General features: G+C 39.6%; 1 protein-coding gene across 1 annotated transcript in view; it reads left to right on the plus strand.

The window, feature by feature from the left end:
* Nucleotides 1–20,811, plus strand: part of LOC122805984 (vomeronasal type-2 receptor 1-like) — a 136,927-nt gene that overhangs the window by 93,022 nt on the left and 23,094 nt on the right. The window contains exon 5 of the mRNA XM_044076223.1: nucleotides 13,636–13,863. Within this exon, the coding sequence (XP_043932158.1) occupies nucleotides 13,636–13,863 (228 nt within the window). The remainder of the gene's footprint in view (nucleotides 1–13,635; nucleotides 13,864–20,811) is intronic.

The raw sequence follows: 20,811 nt of genomic DNA on the forward strand, positions 1-20,811 counted from the left end.
GATGTTGACTGTGAGCTCTGAGTTCAGCTCCTGACTACCTTACTCCATGGTAAAGCTGTTCAGGCCATGTCAGATTTGTCTGATGTAGATTGTTTGAATTATGTTAAAGTTAAAAACTGTATTTTAGATTGTTTTAAATTAACACCTGAAGCTCATGGAAAAAGTTTTATGAACACAAATGCAAGACAAATGAAAGTGTACGTGATTATATTGCTGATTTAAGTATTTACTTTCACAGATGGGTGAGTGGGTGTCAGGTCACCACTTTTGAGGGACTGGTAGACCATTTGGTGAGGGAACAAGCCTTCAGTACTTTGCCTGGTGACATGAGAATCTGGTTAGCAGACCGAGAGTATAACTCTGCAGAGGAGATGGGAAGAAAAAGGTATCTTAACTTAGCAAGCAGAGCACCAATGCATAAGAAAGGGATACCCAGTGCTGCACACAGACATAAGGGAACCCATGGGGGGCAGTGTAAACCACTCCAATAGAGTACACCAGTAACAGGGGAAACTAGCAGTCCAAGTATACGGTTAGGGATTAGATGTTTCAAATGTAACAAGAGGGGCAACATAGCAGTCAAATGTCCATCAAGGCAAGGTGAGAAACAGAAGGTGAGGGAGCCAGCAAGTGGGGTGACAAACTGACAGTGGTAAGTTGTTTGGAAACAACAGGGGTGCCAATCTATAACCAAAATTTACACCCTACCTTAGTCGATGGTAAACATGTTACTGCTAAGAGAGACACAGCTTCTGATATAACCAGTGTGAAGCCTGCAGTGGTTAGAGAAGAGAAGTACTTGCTTGGACAGTCCACTGCTGTCAGAGTTTTGGAAGGGCCCCCATTCCAAATACCTTTGGCTAGGGTTCATCTTGACTGGGAGGGTGGAAGAGGAAGCAAGCAGGTAGGTGTGTTTAAGGATATTCCTGCAGATGTCCTGATAGGGAATGACTTTGATGATGCAGTACCTTGTGTACATGCAGTGACATGCAGTCAAGCTTGAAGACAGGCATGTAGGTGTGGCAGCCTGGGGAGACACAGATAGATCTCATACCTGAAGCTGGGAATGATGTGGTAGCTGTTTCAGAGAAGGAGCTATCATGTAGCAGTAAGTCTGAAAGTGAGCCACAGCTGCTGGTAGGTACTGATGTTCCCTTGGACACTGTGATTGCAAGGATGGAGGTGAGTGACAGTACTCAGATTGACAGTGAGGTACAGCTGTCAGAAGTTAATAGGCTTCCTGTGGAAGGGGAGCTTGTGTTTGAGAATATTCCTGCATATGTCCTGATAGGGAATGACTGTGATGATGCAGTGCATTGTTTGCATGCAGTGACACATAGGCTTTAAGATACGCATGTAGGTCCATTAGCCTGGGAAAGACCCACACAGATCTCATACCTGAAGCTGGGACTGGTGTGGTGATTGTTTCAGAGAAGGAGCTATCTTGTAAGTGTGAAAGTAAGCCAAAGTTGCTGGGAGGTACTGATGTTCCCTTGGACTCAGTGACTGCAAAGATGGAGAGGAGTGATAGTACCCAGATTGACAGTGAGGTACAGCTGTCAGAAGTTACTAGGCTTTCTGTGTAAGGGGGGCTTGAGAGGGTCACAAATGTAAAGTTGAGACAGGCTCAAGTTATGGATCCTATATTACAAAGCTTGAGGGAGATGGCTAAGGAAGCCTCTGAGGTTCAAGGAAGAGGGGAGTCTTTATACAGGAACAAAGGTTTGTTGTATAAAGAGTAGACTTCTAAGGGAGGGCTGGAAGGTGAGGTAGTATGGCAGATGGTAGAAGCTAGAGCCTACCATCTGCCATGTCTAGCTATAGTCCCTAATATTCCTTGTGCAGGTGATATTGAGGCAGAGAAGGAAGGTTTGCTGTATAAAGAGTGGACTCCTAAGGGAGGGCTGGAAGGTGAAGTAGTATGGCAGTTGGTAAAGCCTAGAGCCTACCATCTGCCACTTTAAGCTATAATTCTTGATATTCCTTTTGCAGGTGATATGGATGTAAAAAAGGTGGCAAGTGCTTTGCTAGAAAATTTCAGCAGTGTAGCTTTTCCAAGGGATATACTGACTGACTAAGGTGCCAACTTCATGTCAGACCTGCTGACTTTTTTGTGGAAGCATTGTGTGGTGAAACATGTAAAGATCACCCCCTCCCATCTCCAGACTAATTATCTTGTTGAGAGGCTAAACTCTACATTAAAAACTATGTTACAGGCATTTGCAGATCAGTTTAAAAGGGCAGAACTAACCATTAAACCCAGTAAGTGTCAGGTGGGTATGGCAAAGGTCACTTCATAGGTTCATAGGTTCATAGGTAGGTACTAGGCTTTTGGCCCTAGGGCCTATATAAGCCTAGCCAAATGGTACCCTGGCTTTCGACACCCAAGAAAATTATTTTCATGTACCCCTGTCGAGCAGAGCCACAGAAGTGATCCCCAGGGTGAATTTCCTATCTCCCCATCCAATCATCAAGATTTTTCTTGAAGAGTGCTAATGAGGAGCTTTGTTGATATAAATAGGTAGTTTGTTCCAGAGTATGGGAAGTCTCTGGGACAGAAATCTATCCCTCCAGCAAGTTCTGTTTATTCTGGTGACAAGGTTTAGGTCTCTAGAGCATGTAGCTCGAGGGATTGGGATTTCTTTACGTGGAGCATAGCTTTGTATGTTAGGCAGAGATTACCTCTGAGTAGGTGATATGTGACAGAGTAAAGCTGGAGTTTTTTGAGATGGTCTGCGTAGGGCATCTGTTTGAGGCCAGTAATCCTCTTTGTGAGGTATTTCTGCAGCCTTTCCAGTTGTTGTAGATGTCTTGTGAGGTATATACCAAAAGGGTCTAATTAATGATGAGTAGAGGGGAACAATGACCTCTTTTTTCCTGGATGAGAAACCTTTTGTGATGAGGTGTGCCACATAGAAGGATTTCCTGACTACTTTGGCAATGTGATTATCAAAGGAGAGACTACTGTCCACCTGTGTCCCAAGGTCTCTTATCACACTTTCAGTGTTAAGTAAAAAGTGTTAAGTGGAAAGGCCCCAAAAGTTCCTCACCAAAAGGATAAAGGGTCTCAAAAATATGTCTTATGCTGCCCGACTGAAAGAACTCCAGCTCTATTCAGTCTCATACCGCTTGCTCAGAGGTGACCTGTGCCTGACATATAAGGCCATGTCAAACCCAGATTTGATGAATATGCTTCACCTCAAAAAATCTAGATCCCTCAGAACCACAAGGGCGGGAGACTTAAACCTTGACACGGTTATAAATAGAACGTGCTGGAGGGACAGATTCATCACCCAGAGACTCCCTATGCTGTGGAACAAAATCCCGGTACATGTGAGGCAGAGCACCTCTCTGGTCTTGTTCAAGAGGAATCTTGACCAATGGATGGGAGATTGCAGATATACCCCAGGGATTACTTCAGCGTCACTGCTTGACAGAGGCACAGCAAAATGATAGGCATAGTTTTTATTCAAACTAAAGGGGTGGCGAAAGCCACATAACTATGGGCTAGGCTTATAAATGCCCTTGGGCAGATAGCCTAGTATGAACCTATGAACCTATGAACCTAAGTATACTACCACCTATGTGGTAGTTCATGGGTACAAAGTTTCTACCAAAAGGGATGACAATGCACTTTTTGGCATTGAACTTGAAGTCATGGCTTTAACATCAGGCATCAGTCTCAGTGAGACCGTTTTGTAGGATGTCCAAATCATTAGAAGTTTTGATTATGGCTCCTAGTTTGCAGTCATCTGTGAATTTTGTTAGCCAAAGACCTTCTGTGTTAGTCTGTACTTCAGAGAATAGATACCAAACAGGAGAGGACCCAAGACTGAACCCTGTGGTATTCCACTTGTCACTGGTCTGAAGTTGGATTTAGAGTCTGCTACTTTCACAGTGTGGGTTCTGTCAGTGAGCCATTTGGCAACCCATCTTGTGACATAGGGATTTATACCTAGTTTAGTGAGTTTATCTATAATTCCAGAGTGGGGGATGGTGTTGAAAGCCTTGGCGAGATCTAGATAGGCTAAATGAACCACCTTACCCTCATCTACAGCTTTGGTGACCGCTTCAAAGAAGTCTATCAGGTTTAGGAGACATGATCATCCTTTTACAAACCCAAACTGGGTATGGTCCAGAGTTTAGAGATTACCAATGTCATTGTTTATAAGTTCCATGATGATACATTCCATAGCCTTGTAGACCAGGCTTGTCAGGCTAATGGGGCAGTAGTTCCCTGGGTCCATGGTGGCTCCCCCTTTGTGGAGTGGGATAACCATTGCTGTGTGCCATTCAGTGGGCACAAAGCCTGAGGTGAGGCTATGATTAAACATGGTACTTAGGTGGGGTGCCAGTTCATTCTGTAGTTCATGTAGAATGCAGCTTGGGATGTTGTCAGGTCCCATGGATGCTGTGTTCTTGGTTTTTGAGAGTGTTTTTTACCTGTGCAGCCATGATTACAGGAACTTTGCATTCTTCCACTATAAAGATGGGCCCTTTGGGGGTGAGAGAGGGGTAAAGTTAGCACTGAACCTATCTGCCAGGATGTTAGCAATATCAGTTGGTTCTGTATATTTAGTGCCATTGTGCTGTAACTCAGAGCAGATCTGAGTGTTGCCATTGAGATTCTTGACATAGCTATAGAATGCTTTGTGGTTGTCTTTAGAACCAGTGGTGATTTTGTTTTCATAACTAGCTTTGGAGGATTTTATGAGGGATCTCAGCTTCTTACTGAAGCTGACTAGGGAGTTACTCTAATCATGGGATTTTACTCTTTTTTCATCAGTTTCTTTCTTCTGTTGTAGAGTTTGTTTATGGCAGGGGACCACCAGATCGGCTTCCTTTTGTTTGGAGGATAGCATCTTAGTGCTGTTAAGGATTACACGATCCATGAACTCGTGTAAGTGCTTATAAAGTGCATTTGTATAGGATTCAGTAGTCGTACCTCTATTGTCCGTCAGCATGGCTGTCATGAAGTTTGCCACTTCTGTCTTAAGAAGCATGAAGTTGGCCTTGGAGAAATTTTTTACGGTGGTTTCCCAAATATGGGGTGGGTTGTGGATGTCTAGGGTGATTAGCTTGTGGTTGGATCTGACCAATGAGGAATTGACCTCTGGTGTGGAACACCAGTTGCCCATGTTGGTAATGACCAGGTCTAGGATAATGCTGCGCCTGGTGGGGGTGTGGATAAATTGATCCATGGTGTTGGAATTTATGATTTCCAGAAAATGTTGAGCACAAGAGTTGGTACATGGGTAGTTTTCCCAGTTAATGGTGGGGTAGTTGAAATCGCCCATTATTAGGGTGTTAGGTTGTACCCTAATATTTTCCAGTGTATCAAGAAACGAGAAGTGGGAATCCTGGGGCATGGTGGGGGATCTGTAGCAAGCTACAATTTGGATTGTGGTCTTGCCCAGAGTAAGTTGCACTTAGATAATCTCAGATGCATTATGCTGAACAACTAGCCTGGAGGTGTGGATATCCTTAATGACTATGGACATGCCTCCACCTTTAGTGTTTCGGTCCAGTTGAAGTGGCCAAAAGTTGTGGTATGAATTATAGTCTGGTAATACAGGGGTGTTCTCTGGAGCTTTGAACCAGGTCTCTGTCAATGCACAGATGTCGATGTTCTCCATTTTAAGGAGTGCCTCGAGTGAGTGCATTTTGAGGTTTAGACTTCTAGCATTTAGTAGCATTACCCTCAGATTTTGCTTGCTTGTACCTTGCCTAAAAATGCACTATAGGAGTGGCAAGAGCCTTAGCCAGTATCCGGAATCCCAAGGGCGACAGGTGCAGACCATCTCTGGCAAAGCATCGTGGTTTGTCGATTATGTCATCCCCAGCAGACAGATACTGGATCCCCTTAGAATGACACCAGAAGCTTAGCCAATTGTTGAAGTCAATCATTTTGTCCTTGTACTGTGGTATCATTCTGGGTAATGGCAGGATACTACTCAGGGCTAGGGTCATACCTGCCTGGGCTACAAGATCAGACAGCTCCTCCATGTCCCTTTTCATGTAGTCCAGGGAGGTACATCTCAGGTCATTCACACCAACATGGACAATGACAGAGTCATATTTGTACTTGTTGTGGAGTGACCTGAGTGCTTGCATTATGTGGCGGATCCTGGTACCCGACAGGCAGCTGACAGTAACTTTCCCCTTGTTTAGCCTGGTGAGTGGGGACACAGAGTGGGCAGTGGTATGATTAGGTCAGAACCTGTCAAAATGGAAGCTATTCAAGCATGGCCAGTTCCTGTTACTAAAAAGCAAGTGAGAGCAATTCTAGGGACAGCAGGGTACTGTGGATGTGCCCAGTTGTGGTGCAATGACTACACCCCTTACTGATCGGACTAGGAAAAATAAACTGGATAAGGTAGTAGGAACCACAGATTGCAAACAGGCATTCCAAAAACATAAGAAGATGTTGGCAGGACCCCCTGTGTTCGCCAGCCCAGATTATAGTGAAGAGTTTGTTGTACAAGTGGATGCTTCAGATTATTGAGTGGGGGCTGTGCTCAGGCAAGTTTGCTCAGAAGGAAAAGAACACTGCAATGGTGTTAATAATGCTAATGCAAATGGATTGCCCAGGAGAGGAGTGGGATGATATTCCCAGACAGACCCATTTTTCTCAAGCGTCATTTTTCAAGCGTCACTTGAAAACCATGCTTGAGTCATAGGGGAGAAATGTGAAGAAATTAGATACTATTTGTGTTAGCATGTCTGGCAGAGACTTTGTACATAATTTCAGATTAACCTGTGTATTATATGCCAGCATGACTTACTTCTTACATGTTGATTTATGATCTGTTTGTACAGAACATTTTAAAGACTTGAACAGTGTCCTTCTACATTTCTAACAGTGCATGTTTGTGAAGAAATATTCTAAAGGCAAACTGTCTCAGATTCAGCTGATCTGCAGAAAATGTCATTGAAATGTTAATAGTTGCTATGTGTTAATGTCAGAAGCTAAAAGACAGAAAGGAATTTTTAGAAAACAGCTGTTGGTTGATTTTCAACACTTGAAATGAAAATTAGAGCTGGAACAGTTATGACAGTTAGACTCGTCTATAAAAGAGCCTACTGAAGACAGTTAACAGTCAGTTGCAGTTACAGCAGTGACAGTTACAGATGTACTGAGCAGTGAATGCCCAAAAGGACTCACCAAGAACTGTAAGCTTGCCTTTGTTCTGTTGTAGTAATTTAGTTTAGATCAGGGACAGTGTTCTTTAGTCAGATAGGAAAACTGTAACCAATCAGTTAAAGTTTTTCTAAATGTTGGGTTTCTATCCTTCTGTACCAGTTTAATTTTCCTGGTGTTTGAGTTCTGTTTGTTTATTGGAAATTACTGTTTATATTTTTAATCATTTTACTCATTATTAAATATTTTTATTAGCTGCGATGGTGGTAATGCAGTAGCGTTGTCGCCTCACAGTAAGACGTTATCCTGTTCGATTCTCAGCTAAAGCGTCTTCTGCATGGAGACATGCGTGAATGGGCGTACCTTCGTTGAAGGTTGTGCGTCAGGCCTGGCAAGTCGGTATGTAAAAATCTACTGCCAATCATTAGCGGACTGGAGTTCCGCTGTGGCGACCCCTAACCGGGAAAAGCCGAAAGATACAACAACAACAACAACATTAAATATTTTTATTAACTTACATTGTGGCTGGTCAATCAGTGTTTTCTTTGGTGATGTAAGAGTGCTTATGCTTGCCTTGATTACTCCTGTTCAAGTGACAGTCTCACATTGGAGTCAGTGGCTCTTTAGTTACTGACCCAGAATAATTGGAGACATCACTTATTATTGGCAGTCCAGCTGGATATTGTCCACATGTCACTTTATTTGGTGGCAGTTCACTGGGATATTATCTGGATTTCACACCCCATATCTTACATCTCTAAATATACTAATTCAAGACTGGACAACCTTTGGGGTAAGGAGAAATTTCCTTATCCTAACAGTTCCACAATCTGACTAATCTAACACAAAAACTTTGACTAAAATTGGGAGCCGATTACAGCAAATCAACTATTCCCATTTCATTTAAACTGTATGCAGTTATATGTGTGTATTCTTATATTTACATATCACTATGAAGTCAGCTAATGCTTCTCTCCTGTATTCAATCATTCTGTTTGGTGAAAATTGGTTAGAGACTGAATCTTGGGTAAGATGTCTGGAGATATACAAGGGATTGCATGCTTTTATTAAAGGACAAAGTGATAGTGAAAATTAAGTCTGCATATTTTAATCTGCAGTACATCACCAGGTTCTTCACATTTAAATCCTCAGTACATCACTGGGTTCTTCACATTTAAATCCTCAATACATCACCAGCTTCTTCACATTTAAATCCTTAGTACATCACCAGGTTGTTCACATTTAAAGCCTCAATACATCACCAGTTTCTTCACATTTAAATCCTCAGTACATCACCGGGTTCTTCACATTTAAATCCTCAGTTCATCACCGGGTTCTTCACATTTAAATCCTCAGTACATCACTAGGATCTTCACATTTAAATCCTCAATACATCACCAGTTTCTTCACTTTTAAATTATCAGTACATCACTGGGTTCTTCACATTTAAATCCTCAGTACATCACCAGGATCTTCACATTTAAATGCTCAATACATCACCAGTTTCTTCACATTTAAATCCTCAGTACATCACTGGTTATTTACATTTAAATCCTCAGTACAACACCAGGATCTTCACATTTAAATCCTCAATACATCACCAGGTTCTTCACATTTAAATCCTCAGTACATCACTGGGTTCTTCACATTTAAATCCTCAGTACATCATCACAATCTTCACATTTAAATCCTCAGTACATCACCAGGATCTTCACATTTAAATCCTCAGTACAGCATCAGGTTCTTCCCATTTAAATAATCAGTACATCACCAGGATCTTCCCATTTAAATCTTCACCTCAGTAGATTATCAGGATCTTCACATTTAGATCCTCAATACATCACCAGGATCTTCACATTTAAATCCTCATTTCATCATCAGGATCTTCACATTTAAATCCTCAGTACATCACCAGGTTCATCACATTTAAATCATCAGTACATCACCAGGTTCTTCACATTTAAATCCTCAGTAAGTCACCAGGCTCTTCACATTTTAATCCCCAGTATGTCATCAGGATATTTACATATTAATCTTTTGTACATCACCAGGCCCTTCTATTTTAATTTTCAGTATATCACCAGGTTCTCTACAGTTTAATCTTCTGTATATGACCAGGCTCTAAACATTTTAATCCTTTAATCAGCAGTACATCACCAGGCTCTTCAGATTTCAATCCTCAGTATGTCATCATGTTCTTCACATTTTAATCCTCAGTACATCACCAAATTCTTCACATTTTAATCCTGAGCACAACAGGCTCTTCATAGTTTAATCCTCAGTACATCACCAAAATCTTCACATTTTAATCCTCAGCACATCACCAGGTTCATAATGTTTTAATCCTGAGTACATCATCAGGTTCTTCATGTTTCAATCCTCAGTATGTCACCAGATTCTTCACACTTTAATCATATGTACATCACCAGGATTTTCACATTTTAATTCTCAGTACATCACCAGGATCTTCTCATTTTAATCCTGAGTACATCACCAGGATCTTCACATTTTAATCCTCAGTACATCACCAGGTTCATCCCATTTTAATCCTGAGTACATCACCAGGTTCTTCATGTTTCAATCCTCAGTATGTCATCAGATTCTTCACAATTTAATCCTGTGTATATCACCAGGATCTTCACATTTTAATCCTCAGTACCTCACCAGGATCTTCTCATTTTAATCCTGAGTACATCACCAGGATCTTCACATTTTAATCCCGAGTACATCACCAGGATCTTCACATTTTAATCTTGAGTACATCACCGGGTTCATCTCATTTTAATCCTCAGTACAGCACCAGGATCTTCACATTTTAATCCTGAGTACATCACCAGGATCTTCACATTTTAATCCTGAATACATCACCAGGTTCATCCCATTTTAATCCTCAGTACATCACCAGGTTCTTCACATTTTAATCCTCAGTACATCACCAAGTTCTTCACTTTTTAATCCTCAGTTTACCACCACAATGATTTGCTTTCTTTTACCAAAGGATCTTCTGACAGCTGTGCATCTCTTGGTCTTTTCTAGACTGCAATAGCTAAATTTATTTATATGAGCTTTGTGATACTAACCTTGCGAGCACCTGAAGAGTGTGCAGAACCATGTAGCCAGAGTATTGACTGACTTGTCCCATCACTGCCACATAATACCTTGAATCAATACTGAATGTCAACTAATAAGTGGTAAGAATTTACATTTCTTATGTTACCCCATCAGACCCTACACATGATGTGAATCACATCTATTTAAAACAGCTGAAAATTCCCCATCAGTCTCCCACCAGCTCCAGTTAGCAAGAGCAGGTCTACTAGTGAATCCTAGAACATGCCTAGAAACTTTTTTCTTGGCATTTTTTGTATACGAGGGAAAAGTCCTACAGAATTTATTACTTCTCCTGTTAGGAACAAACAAATTAGTGGTTTCTTTCAGAGTGTTATTACAGTTAATTTATTTCTTCTGTCATTTACATTACTTGATTTGTTAACACACACACACACACACACACACACACACACACACACACACACACACACACACACACACACACACACACCACTGTATGTGTAATATAGATAACTGTTTTGAGTGTATTGTTTAATGCTTACATCATCAAAGTTATTAAAGCTATAGAAACAGATAAGATTACTTCCAAAAATAAAACATTATTTAGAACAGTTTATGTATAAAGAGACTGTTTACTAAAAATTGTTGAAATATGATATAAAGGAATTGTACGTATTAACTCAATTCACGATACCTGAAAATGAATTCACCAAAATATGCAGAAACAACTCTCACCAAACTTTGAATGCAATTTTTTTTGTAGGCAGTGAGTTCCCCACCTCTACATATACCCCCAAATTTGTATATTCCCCCTCTGAGGTTGCACAACACTGGATAAAAATGGAAAACACCACTGTTGTCGAAAGTTGTTTTGGCACTTTTCATTCAGTTTATTGGCATTCATAATAATGGCTGTTGATAGACTGGCAGGCTGTTGACACAAAGAGGAGGAGGACATTTGATTGAGGGTCACTGGATATGGTAATATCTCCATCTTAACTTTTCTGCCAAATGTTTCCACTTACTTTGAGATTTGGTAATCTAAGTGTTAGAATAAATTAGTAGTTGGGTACAGGGACATAGATCTCTGTATGGGTGTTCACTGAGTTTGCCTCCAACAAGAATGTTTTACAAGTGGAGCTCAATAAAAAAAATCAGTTGAGGACATGTTTGATCCAGTTTCCCTAGACCAAATATGTTGCAACTGATGTAAAGCATTATTAGCTTGAAAATAAAACTGCACATTAAAATCAAACTCCTTGACTCCCTGCAGCTGATAAACTTACAAAATTCAAACAGAATTCAAAAATAACATACTCTGATACTCAATCAGTGACTGTAACTCTGCCTCTCATGAGTAAATCCCTACCAGCTAATATAGGGAAAGCACCTTAAATGAAAAGTTGAAATCATTACAGGATATCTGTATGTGAAAGGAAAATGACCCTATCTGTTAACATGTAGAGCTTTTACAGCCCTTTAACCTAATGATTTGCATAAAATGCGTGATCCGTGTAATATATAACTTTAATAGGCAGTTATGGATTAATTTCAAAAAGTTTCAGTAATTAGAAACAAGTGCAAAACATTTTAAGTATTTTAACTTTATATATAGAAAAATCAGAATGTCAAGTACGATATAATTCAATCTGCCCAAAATATAGCATACAACAAATATCAGTCTTGTAAAATAAATAAAAAAAAACAGCGCCAGGTGAGTAATCTGTCAGGCTCATTCTACAACACTGGGAACATCTCATTTTCTGGCTGTAAATGTTGAGGATAAAAGTTATAGGCCAAAACAATATACAGTTTTGGACATGTGCCACACTCCATATCAAAGAGACTACACCACAAAGCTCTGTCAAAGGCTGTGTCTAAAAATTCCCACATTTGCCATTTGCTGGAGTGTTTGAGAAAGTGATTAATATGAATCATTTACCAGTATGACAGTGGTGAAGTTTTGAAGATGTAGCTTACGCATTTTAATTTCTGGATAACTCATATTTTTGGTATATTCCTCGAAAAATTTGTAGTTTTCTAGCAAATCCCTGGGAGGATCTGAGAACTGAAGCCACTAAATAATGACATAAATTTAAGTTTCAGACTTCAAATCTTTCAGAAAATGTACGTTAACACAAACCCTGTTATCCTAGCAACTTTCTAAGTTTTTAAGAGCAATATTTAAAATTTGTTCCTATTTTTGGGCCTTTGTCCCCAAACTTTGTCAGGCTTTGTCCAGATTTCTTGCACTAAGAGGTTGAGAGGTATGCTGCTCTTCCCTATGGTCTAATCTCTTTACTCTTCCTTAAGGTAAGCTGCTTTTGGGTTGCTTGATACTTTCTTTTGCATGTTCCACTTTAAATGATATACGACATAAATTTAATTTTGTATGCTTCTATCATTAATGAATCAAAATATATTTAATTATGCTATGGAATAGTTAAAGGCTGACACCCTACAAATACTCATATACTGTATTCTCTGTAAGAATTTTACTACATAATATTTCCAAAGATTATTATTATTCACACTTTTCCCTAATGCAGTCATATATTTTGCTGTTAACCTAATATGTAAAAATGAATGTGGACAATAGCTTTGTACTTGCACATTAATATGTTGCTTATTTCAGCAATAACCTATGACTAGGTGTGGGTAATGCTGGAGATATCCAAGGTTGGTGTATTTTTTATTACAAAGGTGAAGGCCGAGGGATCAAACAAAGACAACAGGGGTAAATCCAGCATTACCCACAAGGTACAACAGTGCAGAAATACAAGGAAAATCAAGCAAGTGACTGTTTCTTTCATTTTTCATGTATTTGCTCTGTGCTTCATAGCATATTTCAATAGAAAAGTCTGGCCGCTCATTGGTACTTCAGCGGCAGACTTTTTTTCTATTGGTATATGCTTGATTTACAACGAGCCAACCAATCAACATGCATGTTTTTTAATACTAATGAGAAGTCATGGTATAACTGTCACTACCTTCCAAATGCTATGACTGTACAAAGACAATCATCTTGTTAGCTTGTTGTATACTAGCTGAATTAAAAGGCTAAGATGAAGTAATACAGTATGGTGCTTACTACAGGATATCAGAATCTTGTGCATTGTCTAGTTAGTACTTTCATTCTATCTGTCTTCTGCAGTGATTTGCTCATGAAGTTCTCAATTAAGACAGATATATAAGCAGAAAAACAAAAAAAATACTAAACAAATACTGACTATTATGTTTGTTGCCAGGAGCAAATCATATCTATTGTTATAGTCTCTCAGGTGAAAGATGCACTTTGTCATAAAAATAAAAATCTGACTTGTGATGTGTACTGATCATAAAATAATGGACTGTGATATTTCTTATCAGTGAGTTCTCTTTACTGGATACTAATGCAGATCTCTGTTCTCATGTTCCTTAAGCTGGTCCATTACTTAAAGAAAGTCCATTTTATAACCACAGCAGGCCATGAAATATACTTTGATGACAATGGGGATATTCCTACATCATACGACATCTTAAACTGGCAGATGTTTCCCAATGGAACAGGCAGATATTATCAAGTTGGCAGGTTTTACACCAGTGACCATCCTGGAGGAATCATTGACATTGATGATCATGCAGTCTGGTGGAATGAAAACACATCTGAGGTACGTCTAAGAAAGTATCACATGTACCATTTTACCACTGCTGACTTTTTCTGAGTATCAGCCTCTGAATTACAGCAGCCATTATATCATGTATGTAAGCAATCTAATCCCACTCTTTTATGGCTGTTAGTGTGTTGACATTTGCATTGTATGGACATGCAAAATACAAATATAAAAGGGAGTGTTTCTGTCATCCAAACTGTTTAATATAAAGCAACATATGAAATGAAATGGATGCTCACTAGTGACGTAAAACACAAAATTGTAAATAGATATTGCAGCAATCAGCATGGCTGCCAGTTGTGTTATAATGTATAACTGGCCAAAGCTATCTTACAAAGGATATCACCCTAACCTGAATGTTCAACAGCCTCTGGTCTATATACATATATATATATATATATATATATATATATATATATATATATATATAATGTATATATATATATATATATATATATATATATATATATATATATATATATATATATGATAGTGGCAAGAGATTTGATAGCATTGGTGCCTCACAGCAAAAGGTTCTCCCAGTTCAATTTTGGCTGGAGTGTCTTCTGTGTGGAGACTGCATATCCTTCCTGTGCTCTTGTGGGTTTCCTCCAGGCACTCCAGTTTCCCCCCACATTCCCAAGGCATGCTGCAGGTGGATTGGTCATTCTAAATTGGCCCTAGGTGTGAGTGTGTGTGTGTGTGTATGTGTGTGTGTGTGTGTGTGTGTGTGTGTGTGTGTGTGTGTGTGTGTGTGTGTGTGTGTGTGTGTGTGTGCCTTCTGGGAAAGGTTGAGTACTAGGCTGGCAATTCGACACCATAAAACTCTACTGCCACTCATTCTGCAAACCATAGATCTACTGCAGCAACCCCTGATGGGAGCAGCCAAAAGAAGAAGAAGAAGAAGTAGCAAGAGATTTGAGAGGAACTTCCCTTTCACTGAACATCCAAATTTAAAATTACTTTGTAAATGCTATGATGCTTTTTAGAAAAAACAAATGTCCTATAAAAAGGCATTGTGGGTTTCCTCCAGGCACTCCAGTTTCCTCCCACATTCCCAAGACATGCTGCAGGTGGATTGGTCATTCTAAATTGGCCCTAGGTGTGAGTGTGTGTGTGTGTGTGGAACTTCCCTCTCACTGAACACCCAAATTTAAAATTACTTTGTAAATGCTATGATGCTTTTTAGAAAAAACAAATGTCCTATAAAAAGGCATTGTGAGAGTAGTTTGTTAAAATACAGTACATCACCATGTCATACACTACATCACCGTGTCGTACACTACATCACCATGTCATACACTACATCATCATGTCATACACTACATCACCATGTCATACACTACATCATCATGTCATACACTACATCACCATGTCATACACTACATCATCATGTTATACACTACATCACCATTTCATACACTATATCACCATGTCATACACTACATCACCATTTCATACACTACATCACCATGTAATACACTACATCACTGTGTCATACACTACATCAACATGTCATATACTACATCACCGTGTCATACACTACATCACCATGTCATATACTACATCACTGTGTCATACACTACATCACCATGTCATACACTACACATGTCATACACTACATCACCGTGTCATACACTACATCACCATATCATACACTACATCACCGTGTCATATACTACATCAACATGCCCTATACTACATCATGCATTACATCACCGTGTCATACACTACATCACCATGTCATACACTACATCACCGTGTCATACACTACATCACCATGTCATACACTACATCACCATGTTATACACTACATCAACATGTCATATACTACATCACCATGTCATACACTACATCATCATGTCATATACTACATCGCCATGTCATACACTACATCACCATGTCATCTTTTGTGGTACTGAATATGGCAACTGGAAAATGTCTATACTGTTAGTCCTAGAAAAAAGGGGTGAATATTCAAGTAGAAACTAATTATAGGCCTGTGAGTCTAAAAACATTATTATAAAATGCTTCATACAATTTCTAAGTCAATATTGATTGCATACATTTATTTATTTTATTCATTTAGCTAGTTTTATCAACTAGGTTAGTCCCAGGATATTATTCTGGTAAATAATATTGTCAGAATTGTAGAAATGTTAGCATGTGAGTGCAAGTTTGATGGCATTACTACAAAATTAAAACACACCTTCCAAGGAATATAAATGTATTTAATTTTTTTTCCAGGATTTTTCTACCCTTTATTCAAGCATTATGGTTATTAGGCCCATTATAATTTGCTGTATCAACAACAGACAATACCACACCATATCTGTAACATTATAAGAAATGCTAAAACAACAAAAGAACACCACCAAATTGGCATAACAGAGTAATTTACAGAACAATTTCATCCCTCATAAATGAATTTCTTCAAAATGTTCAAACAATAATTTTCTTCAGAGAACAAATTTTATTTGGCCTTCATGGCAACCACATGCATAAAAGAAGCATACTATGGAAGATTGCAATCAGGTGTCCAATCATAAATACTTAACATGTGCTCAAGACATGAATGCCAAGAAATTTGCCATAAGAGCAAAGCTCAAGAGGTGAATGTTGGCATCCAGTTCAAGAACACATAATAAGGGTTATGACCAATGAAACCAAATCATAATTCTTTGTAGTGCCTGGAACTTTAGCCGTGTAATAGCTACAGAAAAGAAAAAAGTGTATGAGTGCGATATATTTTTCCAGCTTTCAAAGCCTTTGCAAGCCAGTAAACCATTTAGTGCTGCCAAACAGACAGACATCAGGTAGAAATAAAGGGTCGCTTTGAAGAACAAAGGGCTTTAAAAGTTATTAGGAATGTTGTTCTATCACACTTTTTGTTTTTAAGTGTAAGTACCTAGCATATTTTAAAGCTCGTTTAACTTCTATTTCTATTCTTTGCCAGGTGACACTGTCATCTGTTAGCCCCTAGCACAAGACTTGATTTTAACAGCACTTACACATTCTTGCTCTATGGTACATAAGAATGGAACCCTGACTACTACTTAGGTTTGCTTATCAAACTTTTGTTAAACACCCTTACTATCTGTTAAGACTGAGGCTTGCACTAGTTACTTCTGAAAGGTGTTTACCAAGTTTAACCTTTTCCAGATTTCGGGGCATAATTATGGCATTCCATATACTACATTATCATTATGAAAACAAGAAATTCCACCCAGGGCTTCTCCATACACACTGTTGGTTATTTTCTGAATCTGCATATCTTGAAATGTTGGATATGGATGAAGATTGCAAAATGGTGGTTTCTTGTTTGATTTCTGTTGTAAATATTATTTTATAATTATTATTATTATTATTTTAGTATTTTATAATTATCTGTTATGGATAGAATTTTTTTTTTCTTTTTTGTAAGTTGGATAGGATTTAAACTCTGTATAATTTCCCAAACAAGGTAATGGAGGTCATACTCTTTACAGGATCAGCAATGTATCTTCCTGTTGTATATTCTTCTTGTTATGTGAATCTTTTTTTTTTTTTTTTTGTTCTTGCAGCAATACTTGGTCACGGCGGAGCAGATCTATTCTCATCCAAACTTGTTGGGACTATCATAAAAGATCTCATCCTGGCTCTGTGGTACATAAGAATATAAGAATGGAACCCTCACTACAAACTAAATGATTGGCATTCAGTTAGTAGCCTAGAGGTGCAGAGCAGAGAAGAGGAATGAAGGAGCATGGCCTGCTCATCTCTTCTTGGGGTGAGGTATGTGTGCACTCAGTTTTACTGATGGAGACATGGAAAACTCCACTTGATCTCCGAAGGAGGAGGTGCAGGCTGGCTGAGAGGAAATGCCCCTTACAGATGTGATGGGATACCCTTTGCTCTAGCCCACTGCATGACCTACAGTGCTCTGCTGGCTGTATTCATGGGATAGAAATCCATGAAAAATTGTAAAGCACCCTTGTGGCTGCATGGCTCATGGCACTTCCCAGCTGACCCTTACCCCAGTGATGGAGAACTAATAGGACAAATTAATATAAGGGGGGCTGTTGTTTGACAGACACCATTGGCAAACCAAAGAAAAGAAAAACATGTGATAACTCACACACATCCCCCACGTATGAGGTCCCTAAGGATAGACAGGCTGTACTCCCAGCCTCACTAGTGTTTGGCAGATGTCTTATAATTGTAAATCCCGAACAGCCTACTCAGGCTTCCCCAGTCCACAAGCAATCTCTAAGGTGCATTGCCTCTGACATGTGTATGTTGTCTAGGGGGAGTGTCAACGTTGTTTATAGTGTTGTCATGACTCCATGATCTGGATGCATCACTTCAAACAACTTAGTGTATATGCATGGACTATGTGGTGATATGTGACACCTGCATGGCCTCTGGAATTAACTTCACAGTATAGGGGCAGGGAGAAGATTGTTTTGCTCAGGTCACTGGTGGTCATGGTTATGACTGCTGATGTTTCTATGATGCATGTGGCTGCCCTATAGCCTGTTGCTGAAGGTCATGTTCTCAGTTACAGAGGTACAGTTTGTATGCATGGTGGCTGATCATAGACCAAGGATACCCAGACAATACAGACCATTTCTGAGATGGAATCACTGTCAACTCTGGCTGCAAATCCCAACAATCATTAGTATCACTCTTCTCATGCTCCACACCAGGGGCACCTCACCAGGCCACATGGTCTGGCTGCTGTAGTGCTACACCACTGATATCTCTTGATGGCACAGGGAAGCACCACATTTACTTATGGACAACTTCCAGGTAATGGATACCATACATCTGTTGACTTCAAATAAGGGTGCAGAAGAATACTCCCTGCCACTGATCACAGTGAACCTTGACATAGCAAATTACTGTGGTGCACGCCATCAATATTCCTGACATGGCAGCTCTACCTGCCACTGAAGGATGTGATCCTTGCCTTCACATAACCTGCTACCAGACTGCATGGCTGGCATGTCCATCTCAGTTGACCTTGGCCAATATGATAGTCACTGCTATCACCTGTCATTGTGTGCCCTCCACACCCCAACTGGTAAAAATGACTAATGGCTGTGCCCTGCCTACCTCCTAACCTGTGTGGGTATGATAATGTCTGATGCACACTGTACCCACTCCATGCACTGCCTTGCATTGCCTGGATGTGATAATTTATATCTCATTTTATTATGTGTTGTCTATATCATGACCCATAGCTGAAGACCAGATGACACCTATTTGTAAGTGCCTGAAGGCACTGTATCTGCCTCTGCCTCACATGTGGTATTGCTGTTGCTTGTTTATCCCCTGACTATCAACCTTGCTCTTTGGATGCTGTTCCTACACCTATTATGGGTCCTGCTGTGACATTTCTCTGCTGATATAGCTGTTTCTACAAGGTCACATTATGCAGCATGACACACACAACAAATATTTGACTCCAGGCCTGTGTAACATACCACACTGTCCAAAAAGACACACCAAAGTAGCAGAAGCATCCTTTCAAATGACACAAAACCTATTTCAACAGTATCAATGACTCTGAATGGGCAATGTAATATATCCTCTGTGCCATGATGTGAATGGGTATCATCCCCAGCTGCAGCACATATCTGCAATCACACACAACACATAAAAGTGTCCTGCTACCTGTTTTCACAGTAACTGAATATGATGGCCTCTTTACCTACCTACTTGTGCACCTGCCAACTAGATGATTCTGTGGGAAACTCCCTCATGTGTATCAATGCTGTATATCAGTTTGTGCCATATATGTGATTCATGTAAACTGCCTTGGTGGCACACAGAAACATTGCAGGTGCTTCCCTGTCATTAGGCAACTGGCATTAAAATGGGTAGAGCCCCTTCCTGTTGATGCAGTCTACATCCCGTGGACTAGGCTAAACCTTGATGGCAATGTGTGTACAATCAGTAGCTCCTAAGACCCTAGGATAATGGATGATGTTATGAAGTGCATACATAATGCTGTCTCTCTCCTCTGCAGCCCTTGAGAACCATATATGCACCACCATACACTGCAACAGTATGTTAAGAAACTGATGCAGGATACTCAAGACTGATATCTTCAATATTGCTAGTCTGTTCCTCATAGAATGTCGAAAAGTTACTCTACCTATGGTAGTTAACACTACATTGACCTTAGTGTACACTGGGATGGGGATATCAATGTATTACAATTTAATCTGCTTGTGGATGTCACAATTTATAAAGCTCTTCCATAGTCTCCCTAAGCACACTAAAGCAGTCTACAATCTGCTAGTGAGTCAGGCAGAGGTAGGTAAAGTGCTGAAGGTACATCCATGATAGTGCAGAGGGGCCATGACATGCAATGTAACAGGCAGTGACTCTGACAGATAAGCTAGCATGTGCTGCTTAGCTATAGCAGCTACTATCTAAATCATTGTTAACTGCCTGTACATCATAAATCTTAGATATACGGAACAGGTCTATGCTACACATATCACACTTGCTGTATACATGCCTTTAATATGCTATCATCTTTGATATCATATTTTTGCATAATTAATGCATCTCATTTGCACTAGGATTCTTATTTTCAGAGCTTTATATAGTTAATTGATTACTCTACATACCACATTATTTTTACTCTAGCATGGCCACTGTGCTATTTTTTACAGTGCAGAATTAACTATCTATGAATTCTGCAGTATATATGTTTCACTACAGACTCATTGATGATATAGTATGTGAGAATATATAACGTTTAATATACTAATTTCTAGTTACAAGTTATTACATGTCATGTGGTACACATTCCTTCTAGATGGTAAAGACCTCATAGGGGATGAAGTGCGTGTAGTGCCTTTTTTCTTACAAAGCATTTGGACAAACAACCAAATGTGGCATGGGGCCATAAGAAAATTAATACATTTGTTTTCAAAAGTAGGTGAGTTC

Source organism: Protopterus annectens, chromosome 7.part0 (genome assembly GCF_019279795.1).
Source record: "Protopterus annectens isolate FY-2018-M chromosome 7.part0, PAN1.0, whole genome shotgun sequence".
Taxonomy (NCBI): Eukaryota; Metazoa; Chordata; order Ceratodontiformes; family Protopteridae; genus Protopterus; species Protopterus annectens.